Genomic DNA, 16865 nt, shown 5'->3' on the forward strand with positions numbered 1-16865 from the left:
AATACTTTTTCACGTTTTTAAATGTATCCCTTTAAAATACAAAGAAATACACGCCTATTCTTAATCTCGTCCTTATATTACATGTGAAATTTTAGATGTGAGTTTGTAAGGGTGTTCGTTAGAAGTTAGGTAATCGCACGCTCAATGTACTGAACAGATTTAAATAAAATTTGATACACGGTAAAAATGCTGAGGTATAATGTTTTGGTGAACATAGGTTACTTTTTATCCTGAACTTCTCACGGTGCGAAGCCCCGGGGCGCCGCTAAAGTTAATATGGGTAGGTAGTTAATAGCAAACAATGTTGTAAAAAGATTTTGAGGGTTTTAAAAAATAAAAAGTAATAGTTTTTATACATAGACTAGGTATATTAAAAAATTCTCATCTATGTAAGTGTTAAGGACAAGCAAATTATTACCATAGTTTGAAACATTTATACAACAACAGCAAGACAATTCAAAGTCTATGTCCAGCTAGTTTGAACATTTTATATTTCTTGTCTTCTTGGAGTTTATCAGGTGAAAACATTCCTAAGTTTCTTGGTGCTATATTTTTTTTAGGAGACGTCGTGACCTTAATAGGATTAAACTCCTTATTACCTGGTAAGGTACCAAAGGTTCTCATACCAGTGTCTGGAATAGCAAATTTTTGCAAGTCCATATTAGTGATTGCTTTTTTACGATCGAGACTGTCTCCAGCATAATTTTCATCGTTTGAGCCTAGACAGTGTATTCCAAAATTCCTGATTACTGACTTTGGAGGTGATGGTTCTGAATACAGCGGAGGTTCTCCATCAACTCTTTCATTTTTGTCACGATGCTTACGGTCACCGTCAATTTTTTTTTTATTCATATAATCCTTGTTATCAGAATCCTTAATATAAGTTGAATCAGTTTCTAAAGGCACCCCAATTTCATTCTCAAGAAGTTTAATTAAATTATCCAAGGTATCCGAAGGTGTAGGTATGTCATGTTGGCGTTTATTTTGGTGATGGGTAAAGTAAGATTCATATTCTTGAATTTTACTTTCCAGGGCAGCCATCTTTTCCTGATCTTTTCTCTTTTGTGAAGTGTCTTTTCGTGATTGTTCCTCCAAGGTTAAAATAATGGTTTCCAGATTTGATATTTGAATATTAGCTTTTCGTCCTTGCTCTTCGAGAGTCATAATTATTTTTTCGAATTCTGCTATTTGTTGCTTTCTAGTTTCTAATGAAGTTATTAGTTTATCTATTTCTGTATTCTTTTCCACAAGTTTTTGTTGAAACTGCAAATATTTATTTAATGTCAATTAACTTGTCAAAAAATACATTTATATTTGGATACTCCTTTGATACTGCCTTGATACTACTTAAGTAAATAAGTTGCTAGAATAATATTGATGACATTATATTAATGTACCTACATATTTATAACAATGAGATATATATTACAGGAACGCTGAATATTTCTTAAATCAATCTAAATAACTTATATCTTGTTCATTTGAGATCCTATCTCATTCGAAAATTTCTTCAACTTACTTCAGAATCTGCCTGAGATCTCATTTCCAGACTATTCCGAAGCAATTTGATGATGTTAGCCTGTTCGTCGTCCTTTCCAGAGAGCATCTGTATAATATCATTCTTCTTTTCCAGCTGAGACTCTTTCAGCGCCAGGTCCGCCGTCTGGCGCTCCAAATCCATATCTTTACTTTGTAACAGTTCTATCAACTCCTCATGTTGTCGTGTGGCTTCCATTAATTTTTCTTTTTGTTGACTTACCTAATGAAATTAAATCTAATTAAAAACGAATGCATTTGTCTTTAAACACACTTTGAAATAAACAAAAAAGAAACAATATTGTAGTTACAGTACTTACTTAAGTAAACTAAGCATGTACCTTGTTATCTAAGTGTGTAAGAAGAAAACAGTTTTAAAAATGTTTCATTTGCACAGAGCAACTTATTTCTCTAATGTTAAAGTTTAAGCCGGGAGAGTATAGGTACCTAGCTACAGCAAAAAAATTACGTTACCATTTCTAACAAGTCACTGATATTTTCGAATTCGCCAAAATCTTCGTGTAAACGATTAAGCTGATTTCTTAGAGCTGTAAGTTCCTCTTCATAAGTGGTAATTTTTGACTTGCTATAAATATAGTAAATAATGAATTTACATAAGTCTTGTTTTATAATCATTATGAACCTATCGATAGTACACTTACATAAACCCCACGAGACTTTCTTGAAATTACAGCCAAATACATGCTATAAATTTTAAGTTTTTCTTATGGTATTTCTTATTCTTATATATATAATTATTAAGTCTAATTATTAAGTATTCATGGGTATATGAACGTACCTATCATGCAATTGCTGTTCGAAATGCTTTGCTTTCTTTTCTAATTCCTTGATGCAATCTTCTTTGAAAATCAATTCGCTTTTCAAACTTTCCTGCAACTCGTGAGACTCTTTACATTTTTGCTAAAATTAATTAAAAAACACAGTGAATTCTATAGTTTTTGAAATATTTATGACTACACACAATATAACAAAATAATGGATTTGTACCTCTAATTCTCGTATTTGTTCATTTTGGGTTGACAGTCTGCTCTTGTAATCAGCAATTTCACGTTCTGCTATATTTAAATCATATTTTGTAGATTCGAGCTCCTTTTGGCTGACATTGAATTTACCTTAAAAACAAATTTTTAAAAGCTGACTAAATATGCTTAAAAATAAAATGCAATCGTTAATAAAATAAGTAAATATGAATATAATTATGTATGTAGTATATACTAACATGAACGTTCCTCATTATCCTCCAAGATCTTTTGCAGATCCTTGTACTTCAACTCGGACTCCAGCAGCTGGGCGCAGAGGGATGATATCTTGTCTTCTAACTTTCTTTTTTCGTTCATCTCTAATTGGTACCTTTCGTCTGTTTCTATTAATTTCACCACGTTCGTATTCATTTCACTCTTCAAATTCTCTAATGATTCATTGTAATAAGCCGATAAATCTTCTATACGCTTTTCCAAGTGTTCTTTTCTACAAAGATAAATTACTTTAAAATCTTGTAGGTAGTCAATTTTGTAGTTTGTAACGTTTGTCCATATACTTACTCGATTTGGAGCTTTTCTCGAGCGTCTGCTATTTCTTCTAAATGCTCAGTATTCTCTTTAATTGACGCAGTTAATTTGCCTAATTCTTTATCAAAATCAACTTGCAACTTTTCATTCTGTAATTAGTAAAATTTAACATTTTTTGTTATAATGCGTAACATGTAATTCGATGAACAACTACTTATATATAGTGCTTAGAAGTAATACCTGGGAAGCGTCTAGAGAATGATACATTGGAAATTAAGATGGTAGGGATTTCTATTTTTTAAACAATTACTAATCGTATCTAAGTGATATTTAATATAACCTTATTCTTCAATTTAATGACTACATTTTGTCTGTGCAGAATTACGCTTCGTTATTATAAGCATTGTTTGATTTAAAATTATTTGAAGTTTACCATTGTGTGGGGTTGCACAGAATTGTACAGAGTTATTTAACCGATTAGTTAGGTAACCGATGATTTCCATGCTGTAATAACTTGTCTGGTGTCCCAAAAGTCACAATAGAATATTTGTAACATCACCAAGTAATACCTGCTCATGTAAATGCTGTACGGTCCTCTCCAGTGTTCTTGTTTGCGCACGAGCCTGTTCCAGCGTAGCTTCCAGTTGAGAAGCTTTCTCCAAATTGATTTTAACTTGTCCCTCTGCCTTATTTAACCTTTCCCTCAACATCATCTTTTTGGAATGCTCCTCCTTCAGTTCCCTCTCCAATTCCTGTTGAATGTACACAGATGCAAGATAGGTGCAACCAAATTTTTACAAATGTGAATATTTTTGTTTTTCAGAATATATAATTCTGAAAAACAAAAATATTTACATTCGTAAAATTGTGGTCATGTTGTTTGTATAGCTGTTTTTTTTTCCAACTACAACTACTTAATCTACTTACATTGTAAAATTCTGTAAGAAAATGGTACAGAGTGTTCTTTAGACAAGTCATGTTTAATAAGTAGTTATCCGAATCTATATAATTAGCGTATCTTTATATATGTTTTTAAGTTGGTATTTTACCTCAACTTTGTATCTATTGTTCTGCGACCTAAAGTGATCATTAGCCACTATTTTCTTCTTAAGATCATCGTTCTTGGCGCTCAACTCAGACAACGCATACATCATCTCTTCAGAACGCAACTGCATGGCTACGGTGTCATTCATACCTTTTCTGAAACCAATAGCGTGTTGTGGAGATTATCATACTCGTAAACCACTAAGTTTGTTTATGAATGAGAGTGAGTTTGACCCCAAATCTTGCCTAATGGTGAGCAAGGATGAGGTATAGGTAGTAAGTACACGCAAACCCAAAAAATGCCTATTCATGCTCATTTCAAATAAATTGAAGAAATTGTCAAATTATTGAGGTGGGGTCATATGTAATTTTTCCAGTTTCCATATAAGTTGGTTTTTATTTCCTCTTGATATTTTACAATTTTATGGTAACATTTTTTATTAAGGAATTTCGCACTTATAGCTTACCTTATGACTTCTATAATATCATTGAGTTCATTGTAAAATTCATCTTTAGTTACAACTAGATTGCAATGAAGAATGTCGTTTTCTGCACTGAACTCGTTTAATTTCTTTGATAATTTGCTCATAGATATACCCTGTAAATAGCCATTATAAAATGTTTATTTGTTCAAATTAAACCGTATCGTCGCAAAAAAACATAGACAAAGACTAGGATCTGAAATGCATCTTAAATATACCTTAGGTATATGATAGTGAAAGTGAAATTTTGCAGTAAAATAATTAGTGATCTGACCACTACAGAATTAAATTTTATGAATAAGACGGCCAGGTTTACATTTTGATTTCTTACCTTTTCTTGTTTCTTTAGAGATTCAAACCAGTCTATAATTTCTTTTCTCTTCGTTAACGTATGCTCACAGTGAGCCACTAATTTTGAAGGTAAGTTATATAATCTGTTTACGTCAATAGACATCGGTTTTGGAGATAAAGGACGAACCTCTGAAAATATAAGTACTTTTCGTCAGTTTTTAATCATTTTATGTTTGTTCATTGACATATAGTCAATGAACAAACATAAAACGATTAAAAATATAGTCAATGAACAAATATAAAACGATTAAAAACAGAAAGATGATAAATATATCCGTCAGAGTATCGATATACGTATATATTTTGATACGTTCTCGCCATCTCGGTGGCACAAAGATGCAGCTCCGACTCCAGTTGGACACGTTCATGACGTTTCGTTTTACTATTCAGATCCGCACTAGAATAGAAATACTCCATATCCTCCAGTCTTATGAGCAGCACAGCATATAGATAGACGACAGGCAGATGGCGGGTTGTAAGTTCTAAGCCAAATTTTCAAAATTGAAATGTAATTTTTTTAGTGCGGCGCTATCATATAACCACACACGTGGCTTGACAATATAACCACACTTATTATTTACATACCTTGCGATTTCCCGTCAGAGTTGGCGCAGAGTTGCAACAGCTGGTTCGGGCTCATGTTGGACACATTCATGATCCTTAGGTCCTCAGCTGACGGCAACACCGCCTTGTGTCCCGCCTCCGCCAACTTCTGGTGGATGCCTCTCAAACTTGCGTACGCTTCCAGCAAGTCCCTCTGTTAATTAAAACCATACATTTTAATGTATGTTTTATATACTCAAATGTATTTTGTGAGTAAAAACTATATATTCACGATTCAAATTTACTATACAATAAATATTATTTACTGCGATTATAAGTATCAATGCATCATTAAATTATCGATTGTGACTATACCTATGGTAATTAATTACCTGTCGTACAAAGAGTTCATTTTTTAACTTCTCAAAATGTATTATTCTATCTTCCCACTTTATTTTTAGTTGCATCGCCCTGTCGCTAGGGGATGTTATTGATTCTGGAAAATATTTAACTACAATAATTTAACTATGTTATCAAGAAAGTACTTCTGTAATATTTTATTTGAATGTAACTTAATAATACTTAGGAGCACCTAGATCATCAATGTAACCGAATTCGCTTTGACATACTTCCAGATCCTCGCATTTTTTAATTGTTTCCTGAAAATTACATAATACAGGTAAGTATAACTAAATAAACAATAATGTACTTACCCTGTTATGACAAAACATATTTTAGCTTAGCTTAATTTTTTTTATGACTAGGGTTAGATAGCTCGAGATTGGGTGAGAATGATATTACTGAAAATGTATGTACTTACCTAAGTATTTATTCTTATACATATCTACTCATGGGAGATAGTTATTTCGTATAAAAAGTTCTAGTTATGAGAAATTCTAGTTTGACGACCTCGGTGGCGCAGTGGTAAAGTGCTTGCCACTGAACCGAGAGGTACCGGGTTCGAACTCCGGTCGGGTCATGACCCGACCGGTCATTTTCCATTATGATGGAAAATGATCTTTTTCTGATTGGGTCTTGGATGTTTATCTATATATGTATTTGTTATAATATATAGGTATCGTTGAGTTAGTATCCCATAACACAAGTCTCGAACTTATTTTGGGGCTAGCTCAATCTGTGTATTTGTCCTAATATATATATTTATTTATTTAATCATACTGGTGTAGATGTAAAACTTTGGAAGAAATTTAGAGACCTCAGAAATACTCAAGAGTACAGAAAATGTACCTATCTAACGTGCAAACATACAAACTTTTACATTGACAATAAATTAGGTGCAACTCAGATATACATACGTAAGATTAGAAATATCTAAATATCTACCTGATCAGGGAGACCAGTGGCGATTTTATAAGATGTAGTCCTTCCATGTCCCTTCTGAAAATATATATTCTCAATTATTCATTTATTACATAGACGAAAAATTGAAATGTAATAATATTAATATGAGTGAAATGCTCAGACCCCAGATGCAATCGGCACAGTGATTACTGGTCGACCCTTGTTCGGGTTACCCTCGTTTACAATCCTTCTCGGTATTGTGGACGGTCTCTGAAATTCAATCAACTGTCAGTTTAATCATTCTGTGGGTTCTCTTAAGTATTTTTCCTTATGTATTCAATTATTATATATTTCATTAATTGTATTTTGTCTATGGTAAGCCTTTACTTCTAGCCTAGAGAAGTAGGTAAGTACCCTATGTTATCTTGTGAAATAACTTAAAAAGTCACATCTTTTCATCGCGTTTACTTACAAATACTATAGTTTTCTCAGATAAAAGAAGCCGTAGAACCGTGAATTTGATATCAAGGTGTTCTTGAGAAAATCAACGTTTTTACAGTTTGTTACACAACCCTAAATACCATATATTTGGCGATCTGTATACAGACGGATACGATAGATTATTTTAATTACTTACTTTAAGGGGTGGCCTTTCCCTTTCATGTCGGTTCGTACGGGGTGTGTTGGGGTGAGTTAGTCTGCCCTGGATCATGTCATCTTTTGCTCTATTGGCGGACTTGGGTCGTGGAGGCTATGTCAACAAACAATTAAAATATTTCAAATAAAACACTAGGCTATAGCGCAACCTGCACTACAGAAATTAATAAGGTAAGTATAATAAAATTATTGAACCGTATTCTCCACGTTCTGAGGTTTCGCTCTGAGAAGCGATGTCCTTGTCCTATTCGGCGGGAGCCTTTGAGGAATACGACATTTGCCCCCTGTTTTTGTGTCTGCGGTATCTGAAATGAAAATAAACATTGATTTAATAAACAGGATGAATGTCAGGTTCTCAAACACACTGCTTTTTACTTGGCAATAGATATATTGCATCCCTTTTTGGCATTTTTTGCAAACGCTACCTAGTCAATTGTTTCGGTAAATTGTTGGTTGGTTAAAGCAACAGGACACAACTAGGTATTTACATTTGAAAAAAAAACAGAAATAGTTATATAAAAAAATAGAAATTATTATTAATAAAAAGTATCATAATAACCTTGCATCCTTAGTACCCAGCTATTTCTAATCGACACATTAACTAGTAGAATTTATAATTTTATCAATTTGCAGATTCAGGTGCCCATCAACTGATAAAATCCATAACCATTTTGGTGGCACTGAGAAAATTTAACAATTTATTTAACCATTTATTTGACAATTTTTCACAATTTATGTAATTTAAATATGCCTAAAGTAAAAAAAATTGGTGTTAATAAATATTCTGTGACATAAATAGTGACGAATTCCCAGAAGTCATCTGAAGTAACATTCATAAAATCTAGATTATTCATTGAAGACCAGTATCTAATTTTTGTATAATCTCTGAGATATTTTTTGTTGATCTATGATCGAAGACTGAAGAAAAGATATAGAAATATGAATTTGAAATGAGTATGTACTCCGATAAACACATAACAGGGAAAATGTTCTTTTCATATATGAACCACATTTTTTTATTTTACATGGATCTATTTTATGAGATTTTATGTGAGGCATCAATGTGAGGTGGGGCAGAAAAAAAGTAGGTAGTACTTATCAAAGACAATCAAATCTCTATTATCTATTAGTTTTAAATTTAGAATCTTATAGAAGTCAGATACTATGTCACTCACATAATTTTACGGAAAATTATAACAACAAAATTGAAAACGTTTTGATTCAACTTTTACAAAAATCAGTACAAGATTGTTTCGGTGACAACATTGTCATAATGGCGAGTACCGCCAGACCGCAAAAGGAAAAATCTAGTAAGTGTACAGTAAGCCAAGTGTTGTAGCTAGCTAAGATATATGTACTTAGATACCTATCTAGTTACTTACGCTTACTCAATTCCAGAACGTAGGTTATTCTTTTAATTACTAGCCGTTTGTAAACGTTTTCAGAAGTCGAATCTTCAAAAATCCCCATCCGGCATTTGATGATAATATTCATAGGGTTGAGTGCTTCCATTTATTTTTTTATCAATTTATTTATTCAGGAACAATGATAAGTTCAATTATTTGTTTACTAGAAATAGTACAATTTAAGTAGGTATATACAATTTTCAACATCAAAACTTTTGGTCAGTTACTGTAATTCTATCTCATGGTTATTCCGGCAAGAGTCGGAGCCCAGGGTCCGCTTTAGGAGAAAGCTTTTAATCCTCCACTCCGTTCGTTTTTTAATGTCAGCAAGCCATCACAATCATGCTTTGTATTCTATTTACTGTTGATTGGATTTGAAATACAATTGTGAAGGTGTGCCGCTTCCCCGACTGACGCCCCGGCCCACCGCAGCGTCGGCCGCGCGCGCCGCACGCAACGCCACCAACCGCAACCTCACGCAGCAACCTTCGCAGAGGCAGTCCCCATCCAGGAATATCATAGGAAAGGTCTGTTAACTAGGGTGTCATGGTACGGTCATGGAGGCCTTAAGACGAGCGCTCGTTCCCTAGTAATCTGTAATGCTGACGTGTTTATAGCTTTCGACGCATCTTATAAGACCTAAGAAACTATGTGAATATAATATATCTAGGATTGTCTTTGTATGCTCCCCTATATCTATATTATTATTATAAAAAGAGCGTTTGTGAGTTTGTATGTTAGAGGCGAGTAATCTCCAAAAGTACCTAACCATTTCAAATTTTTTTTCACTATTAGAAAGGTACATTATCCAATATTACTATAGGCTATATTTTAACTCAAAATTCCCACGGGAGCGGATCCCCTTGCACCATCTAGTCCTATAAAATGACGTAATCAGGATATTATATCTTCTATTGAATATCCTGGTTTGCACCGTCTTACACCATAGCATTCAGAAGTGAATATAAGTACATATACATCCGTTGGGATTTATATTCTGTGTTATTACCTCAGAATAGTAAAAAAGAGTAATTAAATGGTATGGTAGTAACCGAGATCATGGTATATAGTCATTTCGACCATGCCTGCCCATCGTTGTTAACTGTAGAATCTAGACTCTAGTCTATAGTGGAAATTACTACTTAATCTATATACCATGATTATAATTATTTTTAACAGGTTAAAAGTCAAACTCAACGCCCTATAAGGACCGATTCAAAGATTGAAGTCAAGGTATTTCTTTTTTAAATAACTTAATAATAATTATAAATCCCGCGAAGATCAGGGACGCGTTTTTCATGAAATTGTATTAATCGAAATTCAATGTATCCATTTTCTTTAGTTTCTTTTGTAAGGTTTAGAGATAAGATTGAAAATTATTCAGAAGCATGTGTTAAACAGAATAGCAGACAAAGCAATTGGTAGGTTGTTAAATAATTTCAAATCGTACAATTAAATTTATTTCAGATAAATCCAAGTGCAGAAAGTGTGATAGTTCCTACGTTGGAAGTGTTTGTAGTAAGTATTTCGGAAGTCATCATTATCTTTATAAAATCAATTACTTCCATTACTTAAGAAAATATTGATAGGATTGAAAATTGACACTACAAATGCACAAATTTAGATATATTATGTAGTCTCAACTTTCATCTAGACCATTGAAAAACGACTAAATGCGATAAACCTAAAAACCACTCAATGAATTTCGATTTCATCAATTAATGATGTGGAAGGTTTTGATGTTCGATAGATATAAGACCTATATTTGTTAATTGACGTCCTTGGAGAAAAGGCTGCGATGAAGTTTGTTGCGCCTTCTTCATCGGCGCTTTGGAAGCCGGTAGTAGTTAAGTAATTTTTTGACGTCAATAAGTGATGTATATCATCCTAAATTGAATAAAGAATTTTGAATTTAAATAGAAATTCAATAATATTAGTTTACAAAAATAAGAAAAGTACAAAATTAAAGTGACCTATTATGTACCTGTTTTCAGACCCCAGCAACATCCCAAGATAATAGCTACCCAAATAATAACACTATAGCAGAGGATTTCAACGCGGACCTAGTACACGTTAGAGAGAGCTTTGTCATAGAGAGGAATAGCGAAACTGATACCTTAGGTATATTTTGCGATTTTATACCTTTTTCACTGGAAATTATTTCATTTCTAAATTGGTTTGTTAAACTTTTGCAGAAAATGCGCATCAAGAGAGTCAAGAACAAAAAAGCGGTAAGAATTTTTTTTATTCGTTATTTACTCGTAGTGGTTGCGATGAAAATGTTAGCGTTAGGTATTCTTGCCATTTATTATGATTACTTATATGAATTAAATTTTAGAGCCTCTAGTGAGTCGCCCTCAAAGTCCGGTGAAATCACGTCCGCAAACACCAAAGACCTCGTCCCGGCCTCAGACGCCACGGGCGGCGAGCCGACCCACCACTCCAGGTCACTCCAGCAGCCGCCCCGCCACGCCGCGCGGCCCCGTCAGCAGGCCCACCACCCCGCGCACGGCCCCAAGCAACATCAAGCCACCCTCTAATATACGGAGCTCCATACCAGTTTCAAACAGCCAGATCGTACATGCAGCAAAAGATGACGAAGATATAAAATCGCTCTATACCACGAAACAGAGGCAGTTCCATCGGATGAAAAAAGAGTTGGATCTGAAACAAGTATGTACAATTAATTTCTTTTCTGTCGCTTTTATTGAAAGTATGACACAAAAGATGAATTAAGCTCTATATAAAATAAAAGATAATAAGGACTTTTATTTTTATTTTCAGCAAGCAGTACTTGAAATATTCGATTGCCTGCGTAGTTTGCGGGAGCGCATGACGCGCGAAGGTCTTTTGGCCGGCGGCGGCGACCCGCAAGAGCTGGTGGTGTTCAATGTGGCGGACTGGGCGACAGACGAGGTGTCTCAACTGTGCCGCGACGCTGCCTCCTCCTCCATGACCGACGGCGCCATAGAGATGATCAACACTGTCGCACCCATAGGTGAATACTGTAAGGGCGTAGGACCCGCAATAGATTTGGTATTTAATCTGGCAGATTGTCAGTCTGACAAGGTGTTCCACTCGTGTTGTTATGCCTGAGTACTATCCAGAATCTTATATTCCTTGGAAATAAACTCCACAACCTTACAGATTAGCATAAATTGCTCAGCCAATTAGAACAACGATTTAAAATATAAACCTTGGACTCTACCTCTTTTTCAGATGAAGTCGCTTTAGAAGACTTGGAGAACAAAGTGTTGAAAGTTCCTGCTCAGCTGTCCGATCTATGTCTTCAGTCGTTTACAGCTCGTCAAGAACTGATTGATTGGGTTAAAGACCTCATCGATAAAAACGTAAGCTCTACAATTTTTTATCATGTTGCACCATCATTTATAGTTTCATCTTTTATGTAAACATTATTTCCCCCTAACAGGAAATTGGAAGTGGGGAGGGTTTTGAAAGAATAGCGCAATACAATGCTCAAGGGCTTGAACTGTGCGAGGCCCTTCGAGAATACAAGAGTCGAGCTGACAGCGCTTTGGATACGCTCACGCAACTTTCCAAGTAAAGAATCTGCTTACTGTATTTAATAAATTTTATTTTAAATTATTTCTGAGCTTCGGATCATAAATAGATACTTAATGATAATAACAGTTTTCTAAGTATACCAAATCTTCTAAAAAGTCATTACTTTTCAGACGAGCAAGTAGAGAACGGAATATGTTGATAACTATAGGCGAGTCTTTGGTGCGCGAGATTGCACGTTTGCGTCAGGATTTGGAATCGCGTGCAGTTATTGTCAGCGAAATGCGCGAAATTAGAGCAGAAACTGATACTGCCAGAGTTTTAGAGGTAAATAGGTATAACTTGAATGGAGTATTCAATTTTTAAAAGAACTATATAAATTAAGTTTGTGTGGATCCATGTGATTTTATTATTCGACCTCTTCTAACTTTTTCATTTGACTTGGATACAAGCATTTTATCCCAAAACAGGGAGCGGAATGACAGCACGGATAATTCATATTTCAAATTAACACAGGATACACGTCGTGAACTGGACGAGGAGAGAGCTGCAAAACAAGGGCTGAAAGAGAAGCTAGCGACCTCGGAGTCTCAGCTTCGTCAGGTCCGCATTCGTGTCGCAAAAATGGATCGCCAGCTGCGAGAAGCTGAGGCCAGTATCTCTAGCCTCACGGGGACTGTGAAATCTTTGGAGGATCAGGTCGGTACCTACCGATAGTATAAATTTTTTATTTATTTGATATTGAAACTTAAATCAATCGTGATCAAGTCCTATTGGACATTACATATCACATCTTAGAGATATTGTCATAAAGCTTCTAAACCAATGACTCTTTTAACAATAATAATTTAAATAATATCGAAGTTGACAATTTCATTTTAGAGTCGACAACGCGAGGTCCAATTGGAAGCTCGGGCAAGAAAACTGAAAGAATCGCTGAAGACTGGCGAATTGGCAAGCAGTCAAATAGCTCACCAGCGTGACTCACTACAGACTGAGTATGTACATATAATAGACATGTTATTTTATACTAATAAACTCTGCAAAGATAAACAAAAAATAACTATATTTCTTCATATATTATTTTATATTTTATTGAATTAACATCACGATACTAATTATTTTACAAAATATAATGTTTTGCGGCCTGTTCCGGCTTCGCTCTAGTAAAAACTTAATAAACACCTAAAGCTTCCTTCCGGAATCATCCTTTCATTAATATTTTGATTAAGTTTTCTTCAATACATAGTGTGATTGAGGTGTGAAAAACTCATGAAACTCCGTGTATTATTTTTTTAATTTATCGCAAACAGACAGACTGGGCGGAGGACTTATTACTTAGCATAATAATATGTAAGCAAGTAAAAATTCAATGTGATTTTGTTTCAATTGTTTACAGAATAGTTGAACTTAAAGAGCAAATTGAAAATATGACCAGCCAACACAAGACGACAATACAAGAGTTAAAGGAACAATTAAAAAGTTTAAGACACTCTTTAGAAGAACAACAGAAATTAACGGAAGCAGAGGTTCAGCAAAAAGAAGCTGCACAGCGAACTCTCGAGGAAAAGAATAGGACTATCGAAGAATTAAAAACGAAAGTAACTGAACTAGAAGAAAGTATACCTAACCCAGGTAAAAAATATGAGATTGTAGGTTCATAAATTTTTATTTTACAGGTTGCATTATAAACATCCTGGCTAAAATATTTGTTGTTGATTACACTATATTAATGACCCATTGTGGTTATTTATTTTTCTGTATATGTACACAAAGAAAGAACAAATTTATTATATGTTTTTATTATTTTATTACATGTGTTGAAAGCCATATTTTCGGAAATGTCATTCTTTTAGATTTACCAACTGAAAGAGAAATGGACTTATGGGCAGAACTTCAAGCTACTAAAGAGACTTTACGGATAACAGAAGATGAAGTAACTGCTTGTAAGAGGGAAAAAGTCAGATTTTTGGAAACACTTACGAAGATAACGGTAATATTTTCAATAGTTTCTTCGAGATTCGATAAAATAACTCGTACAATGCCTTCTCGAATGTTTGAAAATCACACTTCTCATTTTTTTTACTTCCAGTCTTACATACCTGATGTATTTTTTGCATCACCATCAAGATAACAAAGTTACAGTAGTAAAATCGTATTTCACAGGAATCCGAGAACAAAGTAGGCATGCAACAGAAACTGGCTGCCGAGCTACTGAGCAAAGAAGAAATAATAGCCAAGATGCAGATTCAGACGAGAGAATTGACAAAAAACATAAAACTGAAGTAATTACTACTGTCAACTTCTAATTACTAAATAGCACCAGAGGTATTATACATAAATTAATATTATTGTTATTTGTAGTGAACAAAAGGTAATCCAATATGAACAGTACGTGCATGACCTACAAGCCCACAAGCAAACTATGGCGAAATGTCAAGATGGTAACACTAATGGTGCAAGCTACCAAGAATTGCAACAAGAGGTATATTTGGCAACATGTAGTAAAATATTGTTGATGAAGACGAACTATGCGAAAATAATAAAATATAATTATTTTATTAGATAATGAAGCTTAGAATGGGTCTTCTAGAAGCGGTTCATCAAAAGGAGGAATTAAACGAAATGTTGTTGCAAAAGGAGCAACAGCTCGAGGAGCAAGACAAGACATCACGTGCCCAGGCAAGATTTATAAAGGTTACTTTGTCCTTCATAGTATCTGTTTGAGCATTGTCCCTATATTAATTGACCTCCTAGTTTTATTCCCCAGAACAGTTTTTAATGTACGTAGTATAATTATAAACTTAACGGAGTATGCAGGTTCGCGAGGAACTCATCAACATGTTGAAAAATAAGGAAACAGAACAAAGCCGCGAGCTGACCGCGCTACAACAGGACCTCGAGCATCGAATGAAAATTGTAGATGAAGTGAGACGTGATCTTTTTTTTTTTTGTATATATTTTTTTTATTATCATGAATATCGAATTTCGAATGATCTTAAAATTACCTAAACATGTGTCTATAATATTTATCTTCTACTAAAAAAAAGGAGATTTATTTAAATTTTATCGAAATAAAAAAATATGTAAGTCTTTTAATTTTGACATTTTGACAGTCACATCCCTTTATACTGTTATTATTTACATAGGTAAATAAACAAATAGCAGCCAAAGCCGACGAGATTCAAGAATTGTTTACGACGCTGGAGAACAAGCAGCAGCAGATCCACCGGCTGGAGAAGATCGTGCTGGCTCTGGAAGAGCAGCAGCGACGTGCGCAGGCGCAGCGCACGCGCCACGAGGAGAAGATCGCCGCGCTAGAGCACGAGCTGGCCGCGGGCGGCAACCGACGGGAACGGTAATACATAAAGACAAAGAAAACTAAAAACTACAGGCTAGCGTATCCAAATGAGGTAGTAGATTAGATACACCTTCCCGACCCACCTCACACAAAGCGGCAGATTGAGTCTTGTGAAACCGGCCATACGGTACACAGGGACAAAGATAGCACTCTCGTTCCGTTTCTTCCCGCATGTATTTCTAATAGCTACACATTTCTATTTCTTGTTTGAGCGAAACGGAACTTTGTTTACCGGTCTACTTCTGATTTTAAACGTATGAAACCCAAAAGCTACTCATGAGGATTGAGTAAAAGCAGCAACAGATCCACTGTCTGGAATGAAAACGTGCGCTGGTGCAGTGCTTGCATTAAACTGCGTTTAAAGCGACCAATTTGGACGGTACTTTTTATCCCATCTCTCAAAGCGTCAATCTATAATAAGTTATTGTAATGTTGATTGTCGCTAAAACCAACATTATATAAAAATATATTCCCATTTCATATAACATATATGGGAAATGTTCTAATTTTAATTTCAATCACTTTTATTTTTTGTTGCAGGAAATATCTATTCTTCTAAATTGGACCGAAATTTTATTATGGCACCTTTTGACCTGAGACCCGAAATTATATGAAGTTAAAATTTTGTCAGTGTAGTCTGTGTGTGTGTACCTAAAGTGCAGTTTTTATGAATTTTTGTGTCGTTTTAATAAAAAAAATAACACATTTTATTAATTAGTAACATATTTTAATTTATGGAAGTTGTAGATTTCACACTACGGCATAAGCACGGCCAGCCAGCTACACACTAACGCCGAATTCACAGATTCCGCCTACGCGAATGCATGATATTATTAACATGACATACATTAGGTATACTAGCTAGCGACGCTTTTGGATATGGTGACCAAAGTTTTTCAAATAGCCCATTCTCTTTATACATACAAGCTCAGTTCGTTCTAATAAAATTATTTTTCAAAAAATCCTGAAAAAGATCCATCGATGGATATTCAAGATGGATTTTAGTGGACGTAGGAAACTTTTCCATAACCCATGGCATTTCATCGCTGTTGAATATTATTTTATTACCATATGAAAAAACGCCCATATTATTTAAAAGCCAACAACAAACTATGAGCACGCGCTTCTCAAT

General features: G+C 34.6%; 3 protein-coding genes across 7 annotated transcripts in view; 2 read left to right on the forward strand and 1 right to left on the reverse strand.

The window, feature by feature from the left end:
• LOC128669119 (neurogenic protein mastermind-like) overlaps positions 1 to 16865 on the forward strand; it is a 120890-nt gene that overhangs the window by 371 nt on the left and 103654 nt on the right. The window lies entirely within an intron of this gene.
• LOC128669111 (CAP-Gly domain-containing linker protein 1-like) lies at positions 343 to 8254 on the reverse strand. Of its 2 annotated transcripts, none has more exons than XM_053743604.2 (19): positions 8004 to 8254; positions 7640 to 7749; positions 7425 to 7538; positions 6971 to 7057; positions 6830 to 6883; positions 6078 to 6144; positions 5878 to 5981; positions 5528 to 5699; positions 4923 to 5071; positions 4577 to 4707; positions 4115 to 4265; positions 3635 to 3817; positions 3099 to 3214; positions 2777 to 3024; positions 2545 to 2669; positions 2336 to 2457; positions 2011 to 2122; positions 1520 to 1759; positions 343 to 1263 (listed from the first exon to the last, which is right to left on the reverse strand). In XM_053743604.2, exons 1-19 carry the CDS (start codon positions 8008 to 8010, stop codon positions 457 to 459), a joined length of 3099 nt encoding a protein of 1032 aa, XP_053599579.1. In that variant the 5' UTR covers positions 8011 to 8254; the 3' UTR covers positions 343 to 456. The 2 variants fall into 2 exon arrangements, with proteins under 2 accessions (XP_053599579.1, XP_053599577.1); XM_053743602.2 differs by having other exon boundaries at positions 5878 to 5996.
• Positions 8582 to 16448, forward strand: LOC128669112 (uncharacterized). 4 transcript variants are annotated; one of them, XM_053743605.1, is made up of 21 exons: positions 8582 to 8754; positions 9244 to 9377; positions 10030 to 10083; positions 10318 to 10368; positions 10845 to 10971; positions 11046 to 11081; positions 11189 to 11523; positions 11635 to 11848; positions 12070 to 12200; positions 12281 to 12411; positions 12546 to 12699; positions 12889 to 13071; positions 13255 to 13370; positions 13772 to 14007; positions 14229 to 14365; positions 14539 to 14657; positions 14737 to 14857; positions 14938 to 15069; positions 15193 to 15300; positions 15522 to 15730; positions 16274 to 16448. In XM_053743605.1, exons 1-21 carry the CDS (start codon positions 8718 to 8720, stop codon positions 16290 to 16292), a joined length of 2784 nt encoding a protein of 927 aa, XP_053599580.1. In that variant the 5' UTR covers positions 8582 to 8717; the 3' UTR covers positions 16293 to 16448. The 4 variants fall into 4 exon arrangements, with proteins under 4 accessions (XP_053599580.1, XP_053599581.1, XP_053599582.1 ...); XM_053743606.1 differs by having other exon boundaries at positions 14938 to 15054; XM_053743607.2 differs by lacking the exon at positions 15193 to 15300.

This window comes from Plodia interpunctella, chromosome 4 (assembly GCF_027563975.2).
Source record: "Plodia interpunctella isolate USDA-ARS_2022_Savannah chromosome 4, ilPloInte3.2, whole genome shotgun sequence".
NCBI lineage: Eukaryota > Metazoa > Arthropoda > Insecta > Lepidoptera > Pyralidae > Plodia > Plodia interpunctella.